The 27868-nt window shown below is 38.5% G+C and overlaps 1 protein-coding gene across 6 annotated transcripts in view; it reads left to right on the top strand.

Moving 5' to 3' along the window:
• DCC (DCC netrin 1 receptor) overlaps nt 1-27868 on the top strand; it is a 1086838-nt gene that overhangs the window by 378782 nt on the left and 680188 nt on the right. For 3 of the 6 annotated variants that reach the window (XM_072822920.1, XM_072822912.1, XM_072822902.1), the window contains exon 2: nt 3176-3496. In XM_072822920.1, coding sequence (XP_072679021.1) covers nt 3176-3496 — 321 coding nt within the window. Of the gene's footprint in view, nt 1-3175; nt 3497-14230; nt 15009-15578; nt 15628-27868 lie in introns of those variants that run through there. The other 3 variants (XM_072822934.1, XM_072822938.1, XM_072822928.1) reach the window with 3 other exon arrangements.

The raw sequence follows: 27868 nt of genomic DNA, 5'->3' as shown, positions 1-27868 counted from the left end.
TCTTAAAAAAAAAATTGGATAAAAATTATTTTATCTTAAAATATGATGTACTGATGGGCAAAGCCCCTCCAGGAGGGCCTAGTACTCTAAGAGAGAGGGGCAACCAAAATTGAAGTCAGGGTGCTGTGTTAGTGGGGCATTTCTTAAGCCTGTGCAAAATAGCTCCCAAGGGAGTGCAAACAGTTTATGCCGACATAGACTGGAACTTTGAAAAGGAGAACATTGGAGACATATCTATTACTTCTCAACAGATCCTATTGGCTTGAGTCTATCTTTTATTAAAAAAAACTAAGTAATTAATGCAAGCTATTTAAGGCAGTGACATACCTGTATTCCACAGCAATGTATTAAAAATATAATCGTTATAAAGCGTACAGAAGCTCAAATTGCCAGCAAAACGCAAGGGTAGTCGTTTGAGGAAAAGTTAATCTTTATTTAACTTTCCTAAATTATGTATTCACAGCCCTGAAAACTGTCATAAACTCCTTCTTTCAGATTAAGTGGATTATTTATTTGTGATAATGGGCACATATACTCATTAACATGCTGTCATAAACAGCTGCATTCAACGTATTATGTGTTCTGTGACATAAATAAGGTGTTCAACATGAAATTGTTGTTTAAAATATAGGCCCCAGGAAGAACCAAAAAGCAATAAATGCCTCCTAATATAGTTGCCTGGTCTTGAATTCTAAATTTATTTCTACCTTATTAATGCCACTTGTATGGAAATTGCAGGTGTTACTCTAGTGAAATATCCTGACATTCAAGGACATTGGCACGTCTCTCTGCTTTCCCATCCTTGGTATCTCAAGCTCGGTGTTCACTGACCCGTGTTTCTTTTCTTGTAAAGGAGGATATCACAGAGATGTGGGGGAGACATTTATGGCAACATCAGTCTGCCTCTCAGTAAGCCAAAGCAGAATGCGCTTGATGGATGCCTTCAACCCATACTGGTTCTGAAAGTTTCCAAACTAGATGTTCATTTTTGAGATTGTTTAGTTCAATGCTCTCACTTCACAGGTGAAGGGACTGAGATTCTGAGGCCTTGAAAGGCTTGCTTGAGTCATGGGTCTTTAAGTAATAAAGCCAGGACCAAGAGCTAAATATCCAGACTTCCAATTTGATATACTTCCCACTAGAAGCATGGGCAGTAGTGAGTAAGTGGGCTACACCAAAATGATTTGGAGGGAGGAGGAGCTTAGTAGGCAGTGAGGGAGCCAGTCTGTATCTTTTGAGATTTTTACCAATATCACTTATGGTAGACTAAAATCCTTACTGCTATTTTACAATTTCTATTAACTTGAGCAAAATTCTAGCTGCTTTCTTTGGGTGAAAGAAAGCATTTCTTTCATTTCATTAGATGAAATGAGTGTATGACAATAAATGATGCAGTTCACTGGGCAAAGTTCAACACAAAGGCAAAAGTAACAGGCTTCAAATGAAGGCTTAGCAAAGGTGGGCATGACAGGTAACATTACAGGGGAATAGTGAGAAACTGCCCGGCTTTTATCTCCACCTATATACAAAGTTAAGAAAGATTCTGTCCATTGGAACTAGTATGGATCAATCCTTTATGAGAATATTGATGATAAGCAATTTAGATGCCGGCTTTTTAAATGAGAGAAAACTAGACAAAACTTACACAAAGTACACACACACACACACACACACACACACCAACTGTTTCCATTACAGGAAAACTAAGGAAGTTAATGAAATTAAGGTCGTTATCCTGAAATACATGAAGGCTAAAATATAATTCAGGGGGCATTTTTAAAGAAATTAAATACTACAGAAGAGTAAAAGGGTCTTAAAAAGAAATCTCCATTTCCTCTGCATTTTCACACGAAGCAATTCAGGAAAAAAATATGAGATGAAATAGGAGCAAGAAAATTCAGTCATCCTCTAAGAATAATTAAATATTAAAAACAAGATACCAAGAAGTGTTTAGAATCCTTAGCTCCAGAGATGGTTAAAAATGAAATTAAAAGTAATTCGAATTGAATGACTTAGGCATACACCTGTTTGGCAAAGGGTTAGCCCAATGACTTCCAAAACCTTGTCAAATCCTATGATTCAACAACGAAACATTCTGCTAAATGCTATGTTGTGAGCCCTGGGTGTGATATACTTTAACTATACTTGTCTCCCCCTCTCAGGATCCTTAAATGACTTTCTCTTCCTTCTGTCGATTTCTTATGTTCATTTATGTTTATAGGGAGAAAAAAAAAAGACCAGGTAGAATATAATATTCACTTAAATTTCCTTGCTCATGAGCAACATTCAGATGGAAATTAAGACACTTCAGGGATTTGTGATTTTAGGTAGTAGCATTTTTGACTCACTTCTGCTAGTGGCATTTCTTACCTATTTTAAAATTCTTCAGAGCTTTGTTCTAAATAACTTTCCCCACAGTGTTCAGAGTTGATGTCGTTGTTGTTGATGATGATGATGATGTTGAAACACCACGTCTCAGTAGATTTTCTTAAAAAAAATATGGATGCTATAATCAAAATGCAGAGATAGAAACCCCACCCCCCGAAATCTTAGAGGTACTACTACTACTGCTCTACTACTAACCATGGTTACTTTGGGTTTTTTTAAGGTTTTATTTATTTATTCATGAGAGATACACAGAGAGAAGCAGAGACACAGGCAGAGGGAGAAGTAGGCTCCCTGAAGGGAGCCCTATATGGGACTGGATCCTGGGACCCCAGGATCATGCCCTGGGCCGAAGGCAGACGCTTAACTGCTGAGCCATCCTGGCATCCAACCATTGTTACTTTAAAATATCTTAGTTTAAATAAAAAATAAAAATAAAAATAATAAATAAATAAATAAATAAATAAATAAATATCTTAATTTTATTTGGAAAATATTAGTCTTTTCTATCGTTTTAAACATTGACTTATAAGTGGTGATGGCCGTGCCTAAATTTGTATGAATTTTTAATTTCTCATATTATTTGTTTTTCGGTCAATCATTTCATTAATTTGGTTAGCTCAGTTGGGCACTTCTTTTCTTCCTTTAATACAATATCATTTATTCTTGAATATTTTTCAAGGACCGCAGCTTTTTTGAAAAAGTTTTGTAAAGAAGAGGCAAGGGGATAAAGCCCGTGATCTCTTTGAATAAGTGAACGTATTTATTTCCCTGTGTTTCCTTGTTGCAGGTTTCCAGATTAAGCCTTTCACATCACTGCACTTCCTGTCCGAGCCTTCTGATGCTGTCACCATGCGGGGAGGAAACGTCCTCCTGAACTGCTCTGCTGAGTCTGACCGAGGAGTCCCCGTCATCAAGTGGAAGAAAGATGGAGTCCACCTGGCCTTGGGGATGGATGAAAGGAAGCAGCAACTTCCAAATGGCTCTCTGTTGATACAAAACATACTTCACTCCAGGCACCATAAGCCAGATGAGGGACTCTACCAATGTGAGGCATCTTTAGGAGATTCTGGGTCAATTATTAGTCGGACAGCAAAAGTTGCAGTAGCAGGTAAGTGGATTCTTTCTCTTGTTACTCCTTTTTGGTGGATAAGAAAATCATCTTTGCAGAAACAGTATACATTCTTAAGATAAGGGAACAATGTAAAAAAGATTTATGTGTATTCCCTCATGGTTTTGACTGACTTTATCCTTAATTGCTTGGAAAACAGTAAAAGGATCTCAACAACTGACACAGCATTATGGGATTTTTAGAAACAAAGATTGTCTCAAGTTGATGTACTGCTTGTGTCGGGCGGGGGGTACTCTTCATTAGTAGAAAAATATTAGAAAAATGATTCCCCAATTAATTCCATTTCACAGAATCACTAGTGTTGAAATTTTGCAGAACTTTTTTTTTTTTTTTGCCTTCAGAGCAGTGAGTTTTACTTTAATTATAATGATTTGAAATGCAACATATAGATTTCCAAAAAGGAAATAAAAATTTGCATTAGTGCATCCACATATGCTTGGTAATATCTTGACTTATGAATTAACTAATAAGATGAGCATTTTTTCCTTTCCATCTGAATATTTTTAAGTGGTGTAGACCCTAAAAAATAGTACAAGATGTTCTGGAATCCATGGATATTATTCCTTCTGCTCCACTTGATTTGGTTAGAGGGTAGCTAATAATTATTGTTATTATTATTTTGGGGGGAGTCCTTGAAATGTTGGATATGTAAAGAGAAGACTCAGAATTTTACTCCTTTCTGTAATGACTTAGCTTAAAATGGGCTTTATAAAACAAAAACAAAGAAAACCCTTTGGTATGGGATACAATGCAAGGCAAATGGATCCAACCTGAAATAAGTTTAGGCTTTCAAATGGGTAAACAGGTTTTAAGGGCTACTTCCAAACGTAATCTTTAGCTCTCAGTACAAAATTAAACTAAGAGGGCAACCATCTGATAAGGGCTTCTTTTCCCAGGGCCCATTTAGTCTAAAATCTAAAATACTGGTGAGAATGAAGACTCCTTTTCAGCAATAACATGTACTAAGACAGCTGGACGGGACCACCTCTCCAGCACACATTCTTCTACTGAGGGCCTGCAGAAGTTAAAATCTACAAAAGTTGTTCTTGTCAGGTGCCAGTATAAAAAATTAGATTTTATTGCCATGCAGTCAGTTCAGAAACCCAGTGAAAATGCACCAACCAGACTGTGCCTGACCAAGGACGTCTTGGTGGGCTGGGTTCTTACCTAGAGATACAGTGGCCAACCATCCTGTTTTAACCAGGACTGACTTGGTTTTAGCATTTGAAAGTGCAATGCTCTAACCCCTCAGTCTCAACCAAAACTAGGAAAGTTGGTCAACCCACCTGGTGGCACCCTGCCTCCTCTAGCAATGACAACATACTGAAGGATGGTTGCAGAAAGTCCCCTTTACTCCAGAAACATGGGAGGTGGCATTCCAATCCTGCAAACTAAGGCTATCAGTGCCCTAGGTCCTTTGAATGTTGGGCGTCAGGCATTTGATTGATGAGCATAAAGGGTAGAAAGGACTGAAAGTCTATGTGAATTATGATTGATTAAAAAGAAGAAGTAGAATAAGTACTGAGGATCAAGGTAAAATCTGCTTTTCCAGATTATTCAAATGAAGTGGAAAGGGTGCAATTCTATTTTCTCTAGCTTAAGAATTTCTGGGCTCTCAGATCCCACCCATCAGTTGCCCACGCTGCTTGGATAGTCCTGCCGATGTGAATGAAAGAGGCTGGCATTTCGACACCCTCTTCTGAAAGGCAGATGCATATGTGCCGTTAATGAAAATGGCCCGATTCGACGTGGTTTCAGTTTTCCTGCAATCTAGATTCACTTTTACGTGCTTTGTTTCAATGGTGGAATGAAGAATGATCCCTTCCCTGGGAGATATTAAAACGGAGTGGCTTCAACTTTCCTGTTCTATAGAAGGATGGGTTGGCAGATTCAGTCACTGAGTTACAGTCTAATATTAGATTGTATCATTTCGAGGCAATAAGGCTGTTCACAGCATTTTAAACACTCACCATGCTGTTTGGCAACACAGCATACATCAATGTTATGTCTTTCGAGGTTAAGATTGCCAACCCACTGGAATGCACGAGGGGCATATATCTTCCTTGTAATAAAGACCATGGGCCTGATTTAATCTCATTTTTAAAGCATTAGCAGTCAGTAAACCAGTCACCACTAAAAGGTAACAGCTTTGCTTGAGTGAAAAAACAAAAGACAAAAACAAAAAACAAAAAAACAAAAACAAAAACAAAAACAAAAAAACCTGTTTGGTACCCTCAGGTACAATGTAGAGTCCATTTAAAATAGTAATGCCCCTCTTCCACTTTTGCTTTCTTGAAGTGTCTTTTGAGAAAAAGAAATGTGGCAAATGAAATCTATCTTTAATCAATCAGAGCATTTCATGCAGTGATCTTGCCATGCACCATAAATCCTATTTTCTAGCAACTTCTCACATGCTCTTCAAACTCTTAAACCTAAGTGCAAACTTAGCTGAAGTGGGAAGGGGAGTAGAAAAGATAAGCCAAGGGCTACCATCCCATCCAACATCTTATTAAAAGTCTCAGTGTGGGGTGCCCGGGTGGCTCTGTCAGTTAAGCTTCCAACTCTTAATTTCGGCTAAGGTCACGATCTCGGGGTTGTGAGATGGAGCCCTGGGTGCTGGGCGTGATCTGCTTAAGATTCCCTCTCCACCTCCTCTTCTGCCCTCCTACTTCTTTCTCTCTCTCTTAAAAACAACAAAACAACAACAACAACAAAAGTTCTTGGTGTAACCAGCTACTACTGACTATTGGCATTTCTGATAAAAGCAAATTCTGTCGGTAAGGGCTGTTACTCCATTGGAAAGCAGCTTGGCCTGTCCCGGCTGAAACTGGGGAATTTTGTCTGTATCCAATTAGCTCTACTCTAAAGTAGAGCAGTATTTCTCTGCCATGGATACTTCTGTTTAACCCTCTAGACTGAGACTTTAAAGAGAGAAGCAGAGTCAGACTTTATCTGCAAAACTTATCCTTCCCTTCTCCACCCTCTGCCCATCAGAGTGTGGGGCATGTTCAGTGGTTATTCCTTAGATATTTGTTTTGCCAGTGAATACATGGAGCTTTATGCCACATATGGAGAGGTTTCCATTGTTGGGAAATAAGAATTCCTGTCCCTGTCCAGGGTCCATCCAGCTGGACTAAGAATCCAATTGACATAGAACAGATGAACAAGAGAAAATAGAATTTAATAGTATGCATACAGGGTATCCACACAGACGTGGAGATTCCAAAGACACTCAGACAAAATCAGGTCTGTATGTCATTTCGGAACTAAGGAATAGGGGTAGGGGCCTGGGATTTCAGAGGAAAGGAATGCACTTCACAGAGTAAGAAGAACAAAAGTTTGTTATTAGGGGTTTGCTATATGGATGGCAATGATTTCCCAATAAAATTTATTTTAGTTAATAACCCTCGTTGTGGGAAAGACCTCCGATTTAGATTACTCTGTATAGTTAGGGGAGGGGCCAAAAGTTTCTCTTGAGCCCATAGGGTCTTAGATTTAGAAGGTGGACTGTGCTGGGATATCCATATGCTACTTAAAAAAAAAAAAAAAAAAAAAAAAAAAAACATGTGCCCCGTCCTCATTCCTTCCATAACCCATAAACATCAAGATGACCTTGCATCTGGTCAAACACATTTTCCCAACTCCAGATGTTGCCAGCTGTCTGAGCCTCTGGATTCTCTTCTGTAGAATCGACATAATAATAACCTACCTCCTAAGACTGTGCTGGCTTTTAAATAACATTTAGCCCGTAAAACCATGGTACGCAGTAGATTCTTATTCGCTGGCAGCAGTGGTAGTACAAATAGACCTAAAAATGGATATTGTGACATTATTACAATCAATATTATTAGGAAATGACAACTTTGATTATTCCTTGTGATGATACAGAACATTTGTGGAGGGGTTGGGAGAGGAAAAAATATAGACTACAAATCCTGAGCTATAAATATTGTCAACTTGGATCAGATATCTGCTTTCGCAATCTACAAGCACAAACTGGCAAGCCTGAATTGAGTTTTTAAAAAGTTGAATCTATGCAGTTTGTTGGCAAGTTGTGCCCAAATCTGTTTGACTGTGAGATCCATTTTTCACAACTTGATCTAGTGTTCTGTCCGTGAAGCCAATATAATTTGTCCTGGTCAGACCAGGAGTTCTAGATCATGCAACGGCTGTTCTCATTTCAGAAAAAGATGCTGGGCAGTCTTCTCAACAGAGCCTGCTTGGTGTCCTTCCAACTGAAAAAGATTCACTGAAGCTGAGTTGACAGGGGTCAGTTGGTCTAGACTGAGAGTTTAACATAACCCCCCTCCCCTGGGGGAGAGGAGCGTCCAAACAGCGTGTAAGACGCTATTAAGGAGCTGCTCTGAGTAATCGCCAAAGGACCGTCTTGTTTATTTTCAGTGACACCACCACTGCACACCCGCCACCGCCACCCAACACACCCACCCAACCACCCGGCTCTTGGCCACCCACTTCCTCTGCAGGGCTATGAGCATCACAATTGGAACCCAAGTGCTACCTCACTTGTATTTACACTCTTGGGGATGCAGTGGGATCAGCCCCCCCTCCTCAAGTAGAGGGACACTGAATGCAGGATACATTATAGGGCATTTACGTCCAGGTAAATTCTTTTGTTAATTTATAAATATTTACATCTTGACTGTTAAAACCGCTGACTTCTGTGTGAGATTTTCCTCTTTGAACAGTATATGTATATGCAGTAGCTCATAATGCTCAAAAAGGCTCTGCGATACAGATACCCAAATTAATAGAGAACAAACTGGAAAAAAAAAAGAAAAAAAAAGATAGTGACTTTCTACAAGCAGACGATGGAACCCACCTTCTCTAACGATGGCACATACTTATTCCCTTATCACTTTGCTGCTCAATCTAGATAATCACCAATCTAGGGACTAGATGTAAGGACACTGTGAATAGGTTCCTACGTAGCCCTTTATTTTTAACCAATAAAACTCTCCAAAATATAAACTAATGGAAAGCAATAGTCACTATTGTAATAATAATAATAGATTTTATTTATCCTTTTAGTCCCTTGAAAATATCAACTCCCTAGAAGAAAGCAGTATGATTTGGCTGTTTTCTTCTAAAATGATAGATTTTGCTACCACAGCTATACATTAAATGATGACACATGATAAATCTCTCCTAAAATATAGAGAACATGTAACTATAAAAATAAGGTTATATATACTCTTTATAGGGGCAAGATTTTTTTTTCTCTTTTAATCTTTGTAAGTGGTTTTATAATTCAGGCTCAGTTTGCATTTTTTTTTTTTTCTTTCCGTTTCTTGAAAATCAAGGAAATAAAAGGGCAACTAAATTGCCTTTACATGAATTGTTATTTCATTCAGGAGCATTTTTTTTTTCTTCCCTATTACAATAGATGTTTCAAGATGCAAATTGTCACACACTGCTTTTAAATAACACAGGCATTATAATTAAAATTCCCCTGTGTTAAAAAAAAAATGATTAGTTACTTGAGGAGTTGTTGCAGTGAATTCCTTTCCAGAATGCCTCCCATTTAAATGAGTTATGAAATAATTAGTGAAAGCATATTATGGTGAGAGAAGCTAGAGTCGCCTCAGCTGAATGGAGCATTTTGTGAAATGATAATCTGACCTTTACGTTTTTTGCTTAAAAGGAAACAGAAAAAGGAACTTGTCTTAAGAGAAGGGAGAATGAACTACATCGCCTGAGGTCACTCAAACGTTATATAAAGGAAACAGCAAGAAAAAATGTTCATATTCTTTTTCTCTACAGGAACAAATATAAGAATCTTGCCTAGAAGGTCAAGTTCATCTGGTCAAGCAGTTTGGAAAATGTATCCCAAGGCTCTTGAATACTCTCAGAATTCTGTTTTGGGAAGGTGCAGTTATAGAAAAGAGCTTTTTTTATTTTAAACCAATAGGGATGGTATTTATTTGCAAACAATAAGTAGGAAAATAAATTGTTCAGACTCCATAATTCTTAATGGTCTTAATTATCTCCAGTTAGCTAAATGTTCCTATTGTTTTGTGGTTAAAACATGAGAGAGAGAGAGAAAGAGGGAGAGAGAGAGAGAGAGAGAAATATATATATATATGGAAGAAATGTGGTGCTATAATTATTGTGTATGTGCTAATCTTATATTTTTTTTAGATTTTATTGCTAAATAAAACTGAGATAATCACCAACATTGCCCCAATGCCTCCTTACCCATATACTCCCCACCCTCGACTTAAATAATTGCATTTTAAAGAATAGGTTTTTAGTTGTCTCCTTCCTAAGTCAATTAACTCTGCAATAAAAGTAAAACAGAAATATATTCCTGAGAAATATGCACAGTGGAAAGACATCTTCTACATTATAAAAATTACAAAAGAGAACTTGACAGGGCTTTTTATAGTAGAAACATCAACAAAATAAATTTTAAAAATCTTCCTACCTTTCATTTCCTTTTCTTTGTTATGAATTCTAATTCATGTGACAATGGAGATAGCTAATTATTCATTCTAAAAATCATTATATTAAGAGTACTTTTTTTTCTTTTTAATTCAAACCTTAAGCTAGCTTCAGTGTGATTTTTGCTGGTAGTATAATAAAAATGAAGGAGCAATGAGCAATATTTTAAATAACTCAGTGATAGTAACAGAAAACTCTTTTGCATTCTAGAATACCCTTTTGGAGTACAAAAGCTTGATTTTTTTTTTTTTTTTTTTGACGAATGTCAGGCTAACAAAGCCCTAAATCAGAGTAAGTAGATAGTTTAGGTGGCATCATTGTAAATTTCTGATGAAATTATGACTGATAATAAATTTAATAAAGCATTTTTATGTTTATGAACCTATCACTGGTACTCGTTTTTTTCCTATTAATTTTTTTAATGTCCATGTTAAAATTTATTATTTATTTATTTATTTATTTATTTATTTATTTATTTATTTTTTTTTTTTAAGATTTTGTTTATTCATGAGAGACAGAGAGAGAGAGAGAGAGAGAGAGGCAGAGACACAGGCAGAGGGAGAAGCAGGCTCCATGCAGGGAGCCTGACATGGGCCTTGATCCCGTGTCTTCAGGATCAGGCCCTGGGCTGAAGGCAGTGCTAAACCGCTGAGCCACCAGGGCTGCCCTAAAATTTATTATTTAAATGTAATGTTACATAAAGACCTTTGAATTGAGATATTTATGTTAGATACAAAGTTTTTCTACAAAATAAGGGAACATTTTAAATTAGGGGATGTTCTAGAAACTACATCAGTTAAAAGGAATCATAGAAACGCTCAGTGTGTGTAGTCCCTAAATCATTTTAAACTTTTCCTGTTAGGATGTAGATGAAAGTACTGTTAGTGAAAGCACTTACTCATCTCCCTTTAAGAAATTATTGTTTTAATAGTCTAATTTTATAGTTAAAATCTATTTGTATTCTCTAATAAGCCGTCTAATCCATTGGCCATTACACAAATTATTGTGGAAAAGCCTATTATTCAGTAAATGTGAGAATTAGAATAAATCAGAAATGTTGATTTCTAGTGAATGGGAAGCCACTGGAGTACATGAAGGAGCCGTGTGTTCCTGATGCAGCAAATAACTTGTTTGGGAACTTGAATCCTGAGTTTAGCATAGAACAAAAACAAAACAATGATAGATATTTTTAATAGCAAATAAGTAAGCAGGGTAGGTCCTAAATCTATCATCTCATTTCACAATACACTGGGCATACGCGTGCGTACATATGCAAGTAATAAATAATGTAATACATATATATATGGGATCCTACTCTTGGATGGGGCCTGGGTAGCAGAAGAAGCAGTCCTGTGAGTAGAGGGTTTGAACTTTCAAGCCCACTCCCTTGGTCTCCTAGGAGGGGAAAGGGGCTTGAGGTCGGGTTGAATCAATAGCTAATTGTCGATGATTTAATCGGTTGTGCCTACGTGTGGAAGCCTCCATAAAAATCCACAGAAGGTTCCAAGAGTTTCCCAGTTGGCGCAAGTGCATAGATGTTGAGGGAGTGGCGCCTGGGAAGGGCGTGGAAGTTCTGTACCCTTTCCTCACACTTTGTCCTTCTGTTCCTTCTGGCTGTCTCGGAGTCATACCCTTGGACTAAGCCAGTGATCTAGTAGGTAAAATATTCCTCTGAGCTCTGTGAGCTGCTCCAGTAAATTGATCTAACCTGAGGAGGAGGTAGTTGGAACTCACGGCTAGTGGGTCAGATACACAGGTGAAGACTACCTGGGTTTGTGACTACCCTCTGAAGTGGGAAGAGGGGGGCCGTAGGACCCCCAACCTGTGGAATCCCCTCTGTCTGCAGATAGATAGACGTCAGAATTGAGTTGAATTGTCCAAATGAATACCCAGTTGGCGTCCAGAGGATTGTTGGTGCTGCAGAGAAACCTCCTCTACGCTGAAGTGGGGTTCAAGAACCCAGAATAAGGATTTTAATTTCCTTAGAACAGTGAAGCCTGGGGGTGGTATGACTAATTGCGAATCTAGTGAGCAGGGGTTAGAGCAATTGCATGTAAATAGTTCGATAAATACCAGTGGTGGTGGGGGACATGCGGGTGTGAGAGAGAGAATCTGTATTGTATTATCTGCATGTTTTCCCTTATGGTCTTTAAACAAACAATTAGGTTTACACTATCTATATTCTAACCTAGGTCATCCAGAGATATTTAGACATAAACACACACCTTAGAGGCAATATACACACCTTGCCATTTAGGTGGCTCTTCCTATCTAAGTTTCCATGTCTTAAATCCGTTGATGAACACCATGGCCATAAAACCTATTTCATTTACAGCTAGCCCCTCTACTTTTGTTGTTCTATTAGGCACAGTGTTAAAAATTGTATTTTACGCAAAAAGAAATCATTTTCATCGTAACCCTTAAGAAGGGCTGCTCATGAGACTTCATTTGCTGAAATTTCACTTAGAGCATTTCACCAACTAGGAGTCTATTTAAGAAAGTGTGTTAAAGATTAATAAAGCTACATATAGTTTTAACTATGTTTCAGTGCTGGTTGATTTTATTGGATTGGATTTTTGTGGCCCCTCTCGCAAGGAGAATTCATCTCCAAAGGCTGGAACATGACATAAAAAATTAGTATTTCTTTGATGCAAGCATTGCTTCCAGGGTCATCCTTTGCATCCTGTAGGGCACTTAGTGAGCACACATCGTGGTTATTTCTCTAAGGTCATATCCAGTTGAGTCTTAGCCCTGGAGGTGCCTATGTTTGGAGGATGTGGTTGTAGATAAATTAAATGTCTACTTTAAATACCCCACAACCCCCACAACACATGCACCTCGCATATATCTGGGATTTGTTGGGGTTTATTATGAAATAGTTCACATACCATCAAATTTCACCGTTGAAAGCAGATAATTCACTCATTAGTATGTTCATAAAGCTGTGTAGCCATCATCACTTTCTGACTCTGGAACGACTTCTTCCCTCCCTTCATGCCCTGGCAACCATGAGTCTACTTTCTACTTTCTGTCTTTATTGTCTTTGTTTGTTTGTTTTAATTCCAGTGTAGTTGACCTACTGTTATATTAGTTTTAGGTGTACAATATAGTGATTCAACAATCTGTACATCACCTGGTGCTCATCACAACAAATGTACACTAAATCTCTTTATTGTCTGTTTTTAACATAAATGAGATGATCATAGTACCCTGTAAATATTACATAGCTTGTTTATATATATATATATATATATATATATATATATAAAGAGAGAGATGCATTTTAACACTTTTCTGTATTCTAACAAATGAGTCTCATTTTGTAATTCCTCCTTACAATTTTATAGTTTCTATCCCTATACCGATATTGGTTTGTCTCTAATTTTTCACTTTTGTTAATAGTGCCTTAATGTATGATTTTGTATTCAGGGGATACTCTTGTGCATATCTCTTGCAAGTCTTTTGAGACCTACTCCTAGCAATGCAATCGTTGAATCAAAAGGTGTCTGCCTTTTAGAGATTCCTGGTAGAGTGATTTTTGTTAGGCTAGACCTAAAATATCAGAGGTCAGTGTTTACTGCCATTGAGCAAACACAGCTGGCTTCTCCTTAACTTTTAAATATCACTGATATCTACTGTGCCACAGGTGTTTGCCTCACTTAAAACAAAGAAAGAGAGAGAGAGAGAGAATCTTATGCACAGAAATCTATGAGAATATATCTAATCTGTGTCCTAAGATTTTCCCAAAATGTGTCTTCTGTCTTCTAGTATGGGTCACTCCATGACTTGGGGCTGAGGCTACCCTTAGGTAGAAATCAGAATTTCCCGAGCTTTATATACACTGTCAAAATGGCATTTGGTCCTACGGGCACACCACAGAAGAATGGGAGCTTAACTCTAAGTCCTTAAGAAGCTCCAGATTCTGGCCCTGCTTGCTTCCCTAGCCCCACGTATAACCCCATCTACACTCATTCTTTCAGTCGTTATAGCAGTTTCCTCAACAGCCATATGGTGTTCGTGGCTTTGCACACCATTCTCTTCATCTTACTTTCTCATCCTTGTACTGACTCTCCTGTATCCTTTTTTTTTTTTTTTTTTATAAGACGCAATTCATGTAGCCCATCTTCAAGGACCCTTAACTAGCCCTTTAAGTGAGAAGGGGCCTCGTCTTCTGGTGTCCTCTTGTTATAGCACAGAACGTGCCACCCTATAGATAATACCTCAGCTCATCTACTGGTCACTGACTTTGAGAAGGTGCAGTTGACATTCTATCTTAACTGCCCTGGGTGAACAGGCTCTTCAGAACCTGGTTGCTTGCTTGCTGTGGCGGGTGGTTAGGAGCATGGGGCTTCACAGTCAGCTGGTCAAGACTTTGGATCCTATCTGTGGTACTTCCCTAGTTCTGTAAACTTGGCCACCTATGGAAATTATTCTGGGCTTAGTCTCCTACCTGTAAAGTAGGCCTACCGCAATGAGGTTGCTGTGAAGATGACCAAGCAGTGCTTAGCAGAGGGCCTGGGACTTTGTAAAGGCTCAACAAATGAAGGTTTATGGACAACAAAATTGGGGTATTATTGAAAATTCCCTAAGCGCTCTGCAGCAGATGGGACTAGAGAAGCCCTATGAAGAAGCTTCTCCTCCCTGGGGACGCATACCCATGTGCCCTGCGTGCTCTGACTATCTGGCCTGTTTCCCATCCAGAGGCTTATCCTTCCTCATCCACAAAGACCCTGTGCAGACACTTGAGGTTATATGTGCCTCTTTAAAATTCCTAGCACCAGCGCTGTGGGATCGGTACGTCTCCCTGAGTAATCAGAGTTAATCAAATAATGCCTGCTCTAGAAAGGACTTGGATAATATTCAGGGTTTTTACTTTATTCTTTCATAAATTGAAACATCACAGCTCTTAATTCTCACTTACTCAAAGTCTGAAGTAAAGTTTGCCATGGCTTTGAAAAGCTTTCTGTGGACTTGCAAATATTGGGTCTCTTCCTTCTTCTGAGAAAGCAAGTGAACTGCAAATTGGCAGGTTGGTATGTAAACACATCATGAAAGCCAAGTGGTCCTTGCAGATATCAGAATATTCTTAGGGTTGAGGGATTCATGTTGGTAATCTGACTTGGATTAATATGTTTTTATATGAATCTCGACATAGAAGATTATTTACAACTGACATAGAAGATTATCCTTCTTTTTTTTTTTTTTTCTTTTTTTTGGGGGGGGAAGTTTATTTATTTACTTAAGGAGTCTATACTCAGTGTGGGGCTCGAACTCACAACCCCAAGATCGAGAGCCACGTGCTCTGCTGATTGAGGCAGCTAGGTGCCCCATCCCTCATAATGATGCTTTTTTGCCTACTCATGTTAAAAAATGCAGGTGATCATCCCATTTTGCCAGAAGATTTACATCTGTCTCTTCCAACACTAGGCTATACTTTCTCTCTGTATTTGTGTAAATATCTGCAGTACAAATGTTTTGGTTGTTGTTGTTGTTGTTGTTGTTGTTGTTTGTGAAAGGCTCTTAGGAAATATTTTAATGATCAGCATCATTTATGTTGCCTGTGCAGCTAGGTGACTAATCCCATCCCTTTCTCCACCAGCACTCTTACAACTTAACGTACCTTCAGAAAATGTGGATGCCATTATAAGGTAATGCTGCCCTGATAAGCATGTCAGTGCTTTGGGAAGGAAATGTGGGAGTATAGAGCTGAGCACGCCCAGGCTAGGCCCGTGACAATGAAAAGGATGTTTATAAATGAAATAGCACTACAAATGGCACCGCAGTTTGGAGGAGGGAAGCAATTTGGTGAAGTGAGAGATGTTAAATGTTTTAATTTTCTTCTATGCCAGTAAAATCTTGTAAAACAAGGTGACATATTAAATTTTCTATACTACAGTGACTCCAAGAGCCTGTCAACATTTTCATTATAAACTCCATTTTCAGAGCTTTATAACTCAGCTTTAAGAATTCACTCTGGCCTGACATTTGGAGTGCAAGGTCTTACCTGGGGGACATGTGTTTCACATGTTTGAGAAATTATGAGTTTATCCATTTTTCAGTTTATAACGAGTAACCTTTTCATACTTTTTTGCTCGGCTGCTGAGCCTCAGAAATTAGAGGCAGAAAGAAAGCTTACATGTGGCAGGTCACCAATGGGGGGGAAGAAACTACAAATGTGGTCAACATAGGTCAAGCCTGCCGATTTTCATTATGGAGACTCCCAGTCATACCGGTCACCCTGCCTGTCTTAGGGAAAGCAGAAAGGGCTCTACTACGCTGCCCTCAACAGTTCAGACTCAACTGTGCTCCCCGGGAGGTATCTTGTGCCAGAACTCTGCAGGGGAAACCCCAATTGATTGGAAAATTCTTAGTTCCCATCTGTTTATTCCCACATTTGTATTATTTTGTGGATGGCATAAGACCTTTTCCCTAAAGCTTTACTTCATTTTTTTTTTTTTTTTCAAATCTCCTTGCTTTGTTGTTAACTCTTCTTGGTGGTTGTGTTTTTTTGTTCGTTTTCTCCTCTATCATATTTAGCACTCAGTAGGTACTCAGTGCGTATTATTTATTTAACAACATACCCACCCTTTGTATACTTCGGAATAGCTACCGTTAAATCTTTGAAAGAACTACTATGGGGAAAGGAAAGAGTAATGGAGGAAAAGAAGAGAAATCTGCATGTTACCAGTTGGAATGGGTCTTTGAAATGTCCTAAGGACCTACTACCTGTATGGCTTACATACAAAGAGCAAACTGTAAGCTCCCTTCTGGAAGAGGGTAGACTCTTTTCAATGAAAGGTGTTGTATCAAGTCTCCAGTCTTAGATTGTTTCAGGAGAATTCTGGAAATCACCACCTCCGAGTATGTATTCGACATGCTTTCACTCCTACCTAATTGTATTTTTATACAGCTGCCGAATTCATGTTAAAATGTGAGAAGCACCCAGTGGGTAATCCCAACACTTGCTTTTATGGTGTGAGGATCCATTATGTGACACCTAAAAAGCAGCAACATAATTTATGTCCTCCCAACCATCCTGCATGCCATATCCCTTAGGAGACTGAGGCACAGTTTATTTATTATTTTTTAAAATTTTTATTTATTTATTTATTTTTATTTTTTATTTTTTATTTTTTATTTTATTTTATTTTATTTTTTGAGGCGCAGTTTAAATAGCTTACCCCACAGCTAATGAATAGGCAAAGCAGGTTTGAAACTTTTTTAGGTCTTTTTAGACCTAAAACCCACATTCTTTCCTCTAAGCCATCATGCTTTTTCTTAATGTACACAAGGACATTTGTTTTTGTTTGCATTTTTGTACCATAATCAAGCTATGCCTAACCCATAACTGGTTGACATTTTCTAATGAAACCTATTAGGAGATACAGGCTAGACTCCAAATAAAACAAAACAAAACAACTGTGGAGGGGGCAAGGACTAAAGGACTTGAATTAGTTTAAGCCAGGAATCTGGTTTCCTTTTCAATTTCTCTTGCCTCATTATCCTTTCTTCCCTCTTCCTGTAAGTCCCACTGTAGTGAGTGACACCCCACTCAATGAGTTGTCCAAGACAAAAAAAAAACCTGGGCAATCTCATTTTTCTCTCTCTCATCTACCTAAAACTTTCTTATCAAACAGCAAGCCATGTCTAGCTTTTCTAAGAAACATTTTTTTTCCCTTCAAACAGACTTACTTTTTTTGAGTACTGTTATGTTCACAGCAAAATTGAATAGAAGATACAGAGAGTTCCCATATATCCCGTCTCCCCACACATAAACAGCCTCTCCCTCACTAACATTCCACATTGCAGTGGTGCATTTATTACAACTGATGAGGCCACACTGACACATCAATATCACTCAAAGTCCATAGTTTACTTTACGGTTCACACTTGGTGGTGTATATTCTATGGGTTTTGACAAATATATAGTAAAACGTATAACCACTGGCAACCACTGATCTTTTTTACTATCTTCTTAATTTTGCTTTCTTCGGAATGTCATATGGCTGGAATCATACAGTAGGCTACTTTTTCAGATGGGCTTCTTTTACTTACTAATATCCATTTAATATACCTCCCTGTCTTTTCAGGGCTAAATAGCTCATTTCTTTTTAGTGCTGAATGATATTCCATTGTCTGGATATGGACGTTTGTCCCTTCACCTACCAAAGGACAACTTGATTGCTTCTACATTTTTAGCAAATATGAATAAAGCTGCTATAAACATTCATATGCAGGTTTTGTATGGATAGGTGTTGCAGTTCTTTCAGGTAAATGCCAAGGAATGGGATTGCTAGATTGTATGGTAAAGGTAAGTGTAGTTTTACAAGGAACTGCCAAAATGTCTTCTAAAGTAGCTGTACCGTTTTGCAATCCCACCAACGGTGAAGGAGGGTTCCTGTTGCTCCACATCCTCGCTAGCATTGGGTGTCATCCGTGGTCTGGGTTTGGGCACACTTACAGGCATGCAGTGGTATCTTATTGTTTTAATTTGCATTTTCCTGATGACAGAGGATGTGGAGCATCTTTTCATGTACCTATTTGCCATCTGCACATCTTCTTTGGCGAGGTGTCTGTTCAGCTCTTTTGCTCATTTTTTGAGTTGTTCATTTCCATATTGTTGGGTTTTAAGAGTTCTTTTCTGCTTGGGATAACTGTGCTTTATCAGCTATGTCTTCTGCAAATATTTTCTCTCAGTCTATATTCTGTCTCCATGTTCTCCTGGTGGTGGCTTTCAAAGAGCAGAAGTTTTTAAATTTAATGACATTCAGTTCATCCTTTCTCTCTCTCTCTCTCTCTCTCTCTCTCTCATGGATCATACTTCTGGTGTCATCTCTAAAAAGTCACCACCAGATCCAAGCTCATTTGTATATTTTCTTATGTTATCTTTTAGGAGTTTTATGATTTCTTGTTTGATATTTAGGTATACGAACTATTCTAATTTTTTATAAAGGGTATAAGGTGTCTGTAGATTCCTTATTTTTTTAATGTAGCTGTCCAGTTGTTCCAGCACCATTTGTTGAAAAGACTCTCCATAATTTTGCTTCTGAGCCTATGCCAAAGATTAATTAACGGACTGTTTAGTTTTTCTTCTTCTTCTTCTTCTTCTTCTTCTTCTTCTTCTTCTTCTTCTTCTTCTTCTTCTTCTTCTTTAGATTTTATTTATTTACTTGACAGAGAGAGAGAAAGAAAGAGGGAGAACATGCACAAGCAGGGGGAGCAGCCAGCAGAGGGAGAGGGAGGAGCAGACTCCCAGCTGAGCAGGGAGCCTGACATGGGGCTCCATCCCAGGACCCTGAGATCGTGACCTGAGCCAAAGCCAGATGCTTAATCAGCTGAGCCAGCCACGCACAACTGATTACAACTGATTATTTCTTTCTATGTCTACTGGCTCTAACTAAACAGAAGCCACCCTCATCCCTTGACTGCTTCTCCTACAATTGTCTATTAATTAGATGGCAATCTATTTTATATACAGAGGATAAAATTGTCTTTTAAAAGTATACAATTTTTTAACAACTTGAAGTTGTTAAATCATTTCCCATGATTCTAGGATCAAATCTAAACTCCATAATGACCCAAAAGCTCCACATGATATGGCTTCTTCCTTCCATCCTTTACCCCCTTCTTCCTCTCCTTCCTCCATGGCCAACTTCATTCTCACTAGTTTCTGTGCCATGCTCTAGTCCTTATAATCTTTTTGAATTCCCCTAGTAAGATATTTCCTCCCACATTGGCATATGGAGTAATCTCTTGAAGACCCTTTTTTTTTTTTTTTCATTTCCTCTTGGTTAAGCTCATTCCTGTTCATTCTTTGGAGTTCTGTTTTGATTTCACTTTTTCTGGAATGTCCATTGTTTTTCCTAGAGTCCACTCCTAACTGCTGTCAGAGCACCATGCCTCAAATGTCCTTCTGAATGATTACTGGTTATAATTTTATTATTATTGCTTTAGCACCTACCTACCCCACTAACCATGTCTGTCATCTTCCCTGATGTATTCACAGTGGGCACAACAGCAGTGTCTTAGTGTCCAACCAGGGCTGTGGGCAGTAACCAAATATGAATCATCACCACAGGGTAGGAACTGCAAGGCAGGGGAGCTGATGGTTAAGTCCCTGGTTCCTGGATCCCAGGACTTCTCTTTTTACCTGAGTGTCAAGTTATCAAGTCATGAGTCAAAGATTTTAGTTACCAGTATATAGAAATGACACAGAGAGTGGGGATTTGGAGAGTCACAGGATCTTAAGTTCAGAAAAGATCAAAGTCTTCGTGCAGTAGTCAAATATCTGTTAATGATCATAAATGGAGAGCATTAAAGTATTCAAAGGTCATCTTCTTTCCACATCTCTCAAGGCCCCATAGTCCCTAGGTTGTTTTGGTTCCTTTAGATGGTCCCTAACATGCCAGGAAGGATAGGCCAGGGAGTGTTCTTGGCCTCCCCTCCCATCAGGCCTTCACAGAGAAAAATTTGGTTTTTAATTTTTTCTATTCTTATGTAATAACTGCTTTCTCTTTCAGAAAGCAGTTTTCAGATGTTTCCCAGTTTCAAGTCTCAGTAGGCCTTTAAATTATTTATTTATTTATTTATTTATTTATTTATTTATTTATTTATTTATTTATTTTAGAGAAAGTGTGTGCATGCAAGTGAGGGAAGGGGCAGAGGAAGAGGGAGAAACCCAGGCAGGCTCCATGCCCAGCACAAAGCTGGACACTGGATCCCAGGACCCTAAGATCATGACCTGAGCTGAAATCAAGATTCAGACACAAAAGTGACTGAGCCTCAGCAGGCCTTTTATTCAGTATTGTCTGGGAAGAGGTGAGCCCTGGGTGACCCAACGTCGGCATGAGCAATAGACCTCACACACAAATCTGGAAGCAGGCATGAGACGGAGACCATATTCTTTTATCAGTAAAGAAAAATTGTTGTTCACAAAAAAGTGAATTCAATATGTAAACTAAATGGATAGATTGGTAATTGCTTTTTACTTCTGTTCAATTTTGAAAACCATTCAAATTAAAAAGAAATATGCCCAAGCCCCTTGTTAACTGGAATTGCTGGTTTCTCTAGCACATTGGCCCTTTGATAGCCACTCGGCTTCTTTCCGATGTTGGGAGTAGCATCTCTTTTCTACCCTGTACTCCAAGGGTGGACAGAGAGGCTGGAAACTTCCTCTACATAGGAGCATTAGGGGGCCAGTATCCAGGGCCCAAAGACATTTTGGAACAATATACTCTCATGACTATGAGGGTATAGATAGAGACATCATATCAGAGAGATCTCTGAGATGTTTCCTCCATGGTATTGTATCTATTTAAAATGAGAGGTTGGGAGACACCTCGGTGACTCAGTGATTGAACATCTGCCTTGGGCTCAGGGCCTGATCCTGGGGTCCCAGGATCGAGGTCTCACATCGGGCTCCCTGCATGGAGCCTGTTTCTCCCTCTGCCTGTGTCTCTGCCTCTCTCTCTCTCTCTGTGTGTGTCTCTCATGAATAAATAAATAAAATCTTAAAAAATACATAAATTAGGAGGTTGAAATTTCTTTAATATCAAAAGCCTTCAGTAACGTTGATCTCTCTCTCCCTGTCTCTCTCTCTCCCTTCCTTCTTTACCTCTCCCACGTTTTAATTAGGTCCGAAATGCAGTGCTTTTGAAGGAACTTGGTAAAAATACTAGGTCCAGGCCTTGTGCTTGTTCAATGAAGCTGTTTTCTTTATTAGCTACTGGAGTGATTCTGATGTATACCAAGGTTTAACATGTATATTGTTTCAATTTTATGAAAAATAGCATCATGCCTTGTTACTCTGATACCTCACTCTTTTATTTTATAATGTAGTTATTTATTCTATGGTGCCTTCTTTTTACTTATTATCGTTGAATATTTTTTGATTATCGGAAGCTACTAATTACCATAGCTCCTTTATTAAATGGTGTCGTAATGGCAAATATTTAGGTAGATTGTAATTTTGTCAATTCATGCTGAACACTTTCATGTTAATACCTATTCTTTTAAGAATATCCAATTGTAACATGATTAAAAACAGTCAGTAAACCATGAATATCAGGAGAATGATAGCAAGAGGTTTGTGAGTATGTATTGTGGGGCTCCGGCAATTTATTTTTGACAGAGACCCTGATTAAATGCCTCTCTGTAGATTGCCATGGTTTTTGGCAGAAGTGACGTGATGATTTGTGCTAGAGGTTTAATAAGTTTAGAGTTGAAAATTTATTCTGCTTTCATTCCTTCCCCTTTGGCTGATAGTTACTGCCTAAGATACTTCATCAGAGGAACTACTGTGGGAGGGCCTGATAAGAAGCTATCATGCAAAGGGTAGTGGCGGGTTTCTAGTGTCAGTCTCAGAGTTGACTGTATTTGAGGAGATAAGAGCTCAGTTTAGATAACGCCCTCCCTTCAAGGAGGTTTCAGTCCAGGAGAGCTTATGATCCATCACAGTGACCTTATTTTATTTTATTTGGAGGGAAGGGGTTGTTTGTTTGTTCATGATAAAGACTTAGTCAAAGCAGAAACTCCCCAAGGAATGAGTTAACATTGCATCCCTAATTTCTTGCCTCTCATAGTACAGTACACATCTGTACTCTAATAGTACAGTACACATCTCTCTTTCTTCTCCTGAAGGTTTCCTGCTTTAATACATAACCAGGTATATGCAACTATTTTCATTACCAAGCAAGTGAACTTTGTGAATTGTTCAGTTGCCTTGTATTCAGAGTGCTTTGGGCGTAATTCCCCGAAGGTGGAGTGACTGTATGGACAACTCATGATACGCAAACATTTCATACTTTCAATAGGGGTACGTACCATCCCTACCACCTCCTCTGGAAGCTTCTGGAAAGAAAGGTAGCAACGGGAAAGAACTCTATAAAAGGAAATAATTTCAGTGCAAGAACTTGGATTTAAATTATTAGACCTCAGAAATTTACGACTTTTGTATTAAGGGTTAAGCTTTCAGTTAAAATCTGAAACTAGGATGTTGGCCTTTCAATGCCAAATATTGATGATTTTTCCTCTTAACTGATGAACACATTGTATCAACTTTGTGATCCGAGTGCCCATTAAGTTGGTAGCCAAAGAGAAAGGGTCATTTTTATATTTTATACCTTTAACTGAGCTCCATTTGAAGATGACTTATTTACCAACTAAGTTTATTTCTCTTCCCAAAACACTTGAGGCACTGAGAAAAAGTTTGTAAGCATTGGAAGGTACGACCCCAAACTAATAGAAAAAAGGTGGGACAGATGTATACAACAGATTGCAACAATCTGTAGACAGCAAAAGTCAGATGCAGGAGGGGAAATTATCAAAGTGAGGTGGGACCTGGAGAACAGTTCTGGAATGAGAGCCCTGGATGTTTGTAATGTTCAGGCAAGCTAGGTGAGTTGCGAGCAGTGGTTCAGAGTGGTCCCTGACCAGCTGCATAAGCATCTCAGGGGAGCTGGTTAGAAATGCTAATTAACGAGCTCTACCCCAGAACTATTGCCTGAGGCTCTGGGGTGTTGCCTGGTGATCTATAGTGTAACAATCCCTCCAAGTGATTCTGATGCACAGTTTTTAACCACTGGAGGAGAGTGTCCTGGGCGGATTACAGCTAAGGATGGTGTTGACCTGCCTGGGAAAATCTTGAGAACCTCAAGGGAGGAGAGAAGGGGGGGAGGGGGATGGAGATGGGGAGGAGAGATTAACAAAATATCCAGTTGATTATCTCTACAGCTGTTTTCTGCCCTACTCATTTGTTCAGAATACCTAACAAATAGTCTCTACTAAACAAGTCAAATAGGAAGGATAGTCTCTGAAAAATATGAGTAGACTGTCCAGGGAGATCTAGAACAGCAAAGAACTCCGCATTTTGGCATCAAGAGTTTCCCAGCACAATAGGGAGCTCCTCGGTCATGCACAGGAAAGTATTTTGACTCTGACAGTCTCTCCCACCTGCAGAGACCCAGGTAGATACTTCTTTTGGCTCACACTTAACTATAAATTCACAGCAAAAGATCACCAGAATTCTTACAAAACGATAAAGAAAGGCAAAGATAAATAAATTTTAAAAATCAAGTAATTTCATGGTAGTACAGGGAAACTGAGTTTTTAAATAACTTCTGATGAGTGATCCTAGAGAAACGTAAGAAAACCATGTATTCCTAAACCAATAACTCCAAAAACGAAACAATCAGAGAAGAAAAACAATCTCTTAAAAAATTAAACAAATATATATTTAATAGAAATTCTCAAAAAATCAATAAAAAGGAAGGTGGAAGAGATGGGATCTCTAAGACTTGTTCTCTTAAAAAGAAAGCTCGGAGGAAGCAAAGATAAGAGGATGGGGTCAAGATTTCTTCTATCTGGTTAATAGGAATACCAGAAGAGAGAAAAGATAAAAAGGAGGGGGAACACATTTAAAAATATATTAAGTAGTTTCCCTGGTACGTCTTCTAATAAAAAAGGCCTGTCACGTGTTGAGTTAGATGAAAGAAAAAGGCTTATGCTGAATCAGTTACCATTATGACAAAGTGGAGGATAGATAGGTTTTCAGAGAGAAAGAAACACCCACAGGACACCCCCCCCCCCCCCCCCCCCCCCCGCCGACAAGTCACCATCTGACTCAGTAAACTGGAAGCAAGAAGACACTAAAGCAAAACTTCTTTTTTATTTGGGAAAATTGTTTTTTCAACTTAGGAATCTTCAACATCCAGACTGTTGATCACAGGTAAGGATAAAATAAAGTCATTGTTAGATACCCAAGGGCTCAGAAATGATACATCTCATACATCTCCTAGGAAGTTGCTTGTCCTAACCAAGGGAGTCGAGAACTAGAGAGCAGTTGACCAACAATGGGGCTGGGTGAGATGAATCCTGAAACGTGTCCTACAAGTTCAGGCTCGGATTCTCATGTTTTTAAAATGTTGATAGTTTTTTCATCATGGGTTTTCTGCATCATTTAATTTTTAAAAATGCATTTAAAACATCATTTTATCTTCAAATTGAGGTTTCCAGTACCCCATTAAATTTTGTACCTAAGGTATCTGCCTCACTAACCTCACTAACCCACAGCCCTGGCCCTGTGTTTTCTGAGGCTGCTGTGACAAAATACCATAAACTAGGTGGCTTATGTCAACAGACATTTATTCTCTTATAATTATGGAGGCCAGAAGTTTGCAGTTAAGGTATCAGCAGGGTCTTCTTCCCTCTGGAGGCTCTAGGGAACATCTGCTGTTTGCTGCTTTCTGCTTATGTTGTCTCCAAGTGTGGCTTGGCTTGTGTCTGTATCAATCGGCTCTGAATCCATCCGTGGTCACATTGCCTCCTCCTTACTTGAGGTCTTCTTTGTATGTGTGTCTCAAAACCCTCTCTACCTCTCTTTTATAAGGACGGCTGGAATTGGAATTGGGACCACATGGATAATCCAAGGATGATCCTCTCATCTCAATATTCTTAATTACGTCTATAAAGATGCTCTCTCACCCTAATCCCCCTTTTTTAAATATTATATTTTATTTATTCATGAGAGAGGCAGAGACACAGGCAGAGGGAGAAGCAGGCTCCATGCAGGGAGCATTATGTGGGACTTGAATCTCGGGTCTCCAGGATCAGGCCCTGGGCTGAAGGCGGCGCCAAACCATTGAGCCACCTGGACTTACCCTAACCCCCCCTTTTTAAAGAAGGTTTTAGGTATTAGGTTGTGGATATATGTTTTTTGTTGGGTGGGTGGTGGGTAAAATTAACCCACTACAAGTAGCAGCAGATGCAAACTAAGAGAAAACAATGAAATGACACCCCAGAAGGATACCTGTGCAGGTGACAAATCACTAAAGCCACACTACATCAGAAGGGACTTGGCAGATTTGATGGAATGTTTGAAGTAGAATATGAGGATATTATTAATGCAATTCTTTTTTTTTAAGAAAGAAATATAAATGCCTAGGAAGATTTAAAAATAAGAGCAAAAGGAAGTCATTATTGTGCATCACCAGGCCCATCAGTAAGCAATATTTATAAAATTTTGAAAATGTAAACAATGTTTATTAATTTTGACCTTTTTGAAACAAACTGTAGACAATGGACAAGACATTATTTACATCTATCCTGAAAAGGTAAAAAAAAGTATCTGGCACACAGTAGATGACAAAAAGGAAGAGTGATAATAATAAACAAAAAAACTAAAAACAATGGATAGACGCAATAATATTCTCTTGTTACAAACTATGAAGTCAGGAAATATTATCACTGAAAGAAGAAGAAATAGAGTTATAGGTATTATATTACTTGGATGGTTCAGTGGTACCCAATATGGATAACTTCAATAGTGATCCCCTAGAAGGGGAGTGGTGGCATAAATCCTCAGCTATCGTTGTGAGAAGCCAATAAATAATGTCTAAAGTTGACAGAGCAAATAACAGACACATCCTATAGAGATGTGAAAGAAGCTACAAGGAAAGTTTTTAAAAGTTTACTATGGGATGCAACTATTGCATTTAATATTATGCCCCTTTCTTTTTTTTTTTTTTTTTTTTTTAAGATTTACTTATTTATTGAGGGAAAGGGGCAGAGGAAGAGAAAGAATCTCAAGCAGACTCCTGCTGAGCAGGGAACCAGACGTGGTGCTTGGTGCTCTGACTCTGAGATCTTGACCTGAGCCAAAATCAAGAGTTAAATGCTTAATCAACTGAGCCACCCAGGAACCCCTTTTCTTTGGTGTTTTAAACATTCTTTTAATGCATCAAAGAAATAATGAAAGAACCCATAACATTTTCTTGCATTCTGTGGTTTGAAAGTGTCTTTTAATGAATTATGGATTCATGAATAGAATTCTTTTTTAAGTGAATTTTAAATTAATTTCATTACTATTTCACTACTTCTCGAACTCTGCAGATCATCATTTTTTCCCCTAGGTATCAGCTACTATTTTGGTAAAATACAATGAAAGGAATTAATATAAAAGAAATAAAAATAAAGACATCTTATATGCAAACATAATTTTTACACTGGGCCCAGTAGACATAAATTTTCCATGTCCAATTTTTGTAGAACTTCCTTTCAATGTGTCTACTCGCCATGTGACACACTGGTAACAAAATTGGCAGACTTGTGGCAATATCAAGAGGCACAGTTTGAGCAATGGCCTAGTTTTACCTTTTTTGTTTCTTCTTTTTTAAAAAAAATTTCCCTTCTTTCCTTCCTTCCTTCCTTCCTTCCTTCCTTCCTTCCTTCCTTCCTTCCTTCCTTTCTTCCCGAGTTACTTTTTCCTATCTTGCTTAAACAATCTTACCCCACCCCAAGACTGTCAAGATACTGCTTTATTGTCTTCTAAAAATTCTATAATTTTACTTTCTGCACTTAGACATTGACTAGGCCTGACTGTTGGATATGGTGGGAGGTAGAGTTTTAATTTTGTTGTTATCTTATCCCTTCCCTTTTTCCTGTTATCAGTTGTCCTCATGCCTCTATTGACAGGATTATCCTTTTTCTCACTGCTCAGCAGTGCCATATAGCATCCTGTTAAATATTGAGGTTCGGTTAAAATAGGCTGTTTCTGGGCTCTGTATTCTTTGTCAGTGTTTTCTATATATGTATCCTTGCATCAGCGTGGCACTTTGACTACTATAGCACTAAAATAATGCCTGGACTTTGTAAGCATATCCTCCTATTTTGCCCTTTATTCAAGTGTATTTTGGCTTTCGTTGGCCTTTTGCATTTGCATGAAATTTTAGTTGACTTTGAAAGTTTCCTTCAAGACAGGAGTTGAGATTTTGATTAGACTGTACCAATTTGTAAATGTTTTTGGGAGGGATCATCTCTACAGTTTATGTCTTTATAGTCCTGGGCTTTCCAGTCTTGAATATGATTTCTTTCTTTTTTTTCATTTTTGTCTGT

The sequence above is a fragment of the Canis lupus genome, chromosome 1 (genome assembly GCF_048164855.1).
Source record: "Canis lupus baileyi chromosome 1, mCanLup2.hap1, whole genome shotgun sequence".
Taxonomy (NCBI): Eukaryota; Metazoa; Chordata; class Mammalia; order Carnivora; family Canidae; genus Canis; species Canis lupus.
This window is presented reverse-complemented; position numbering and strand designations above follow the sequence as displayed.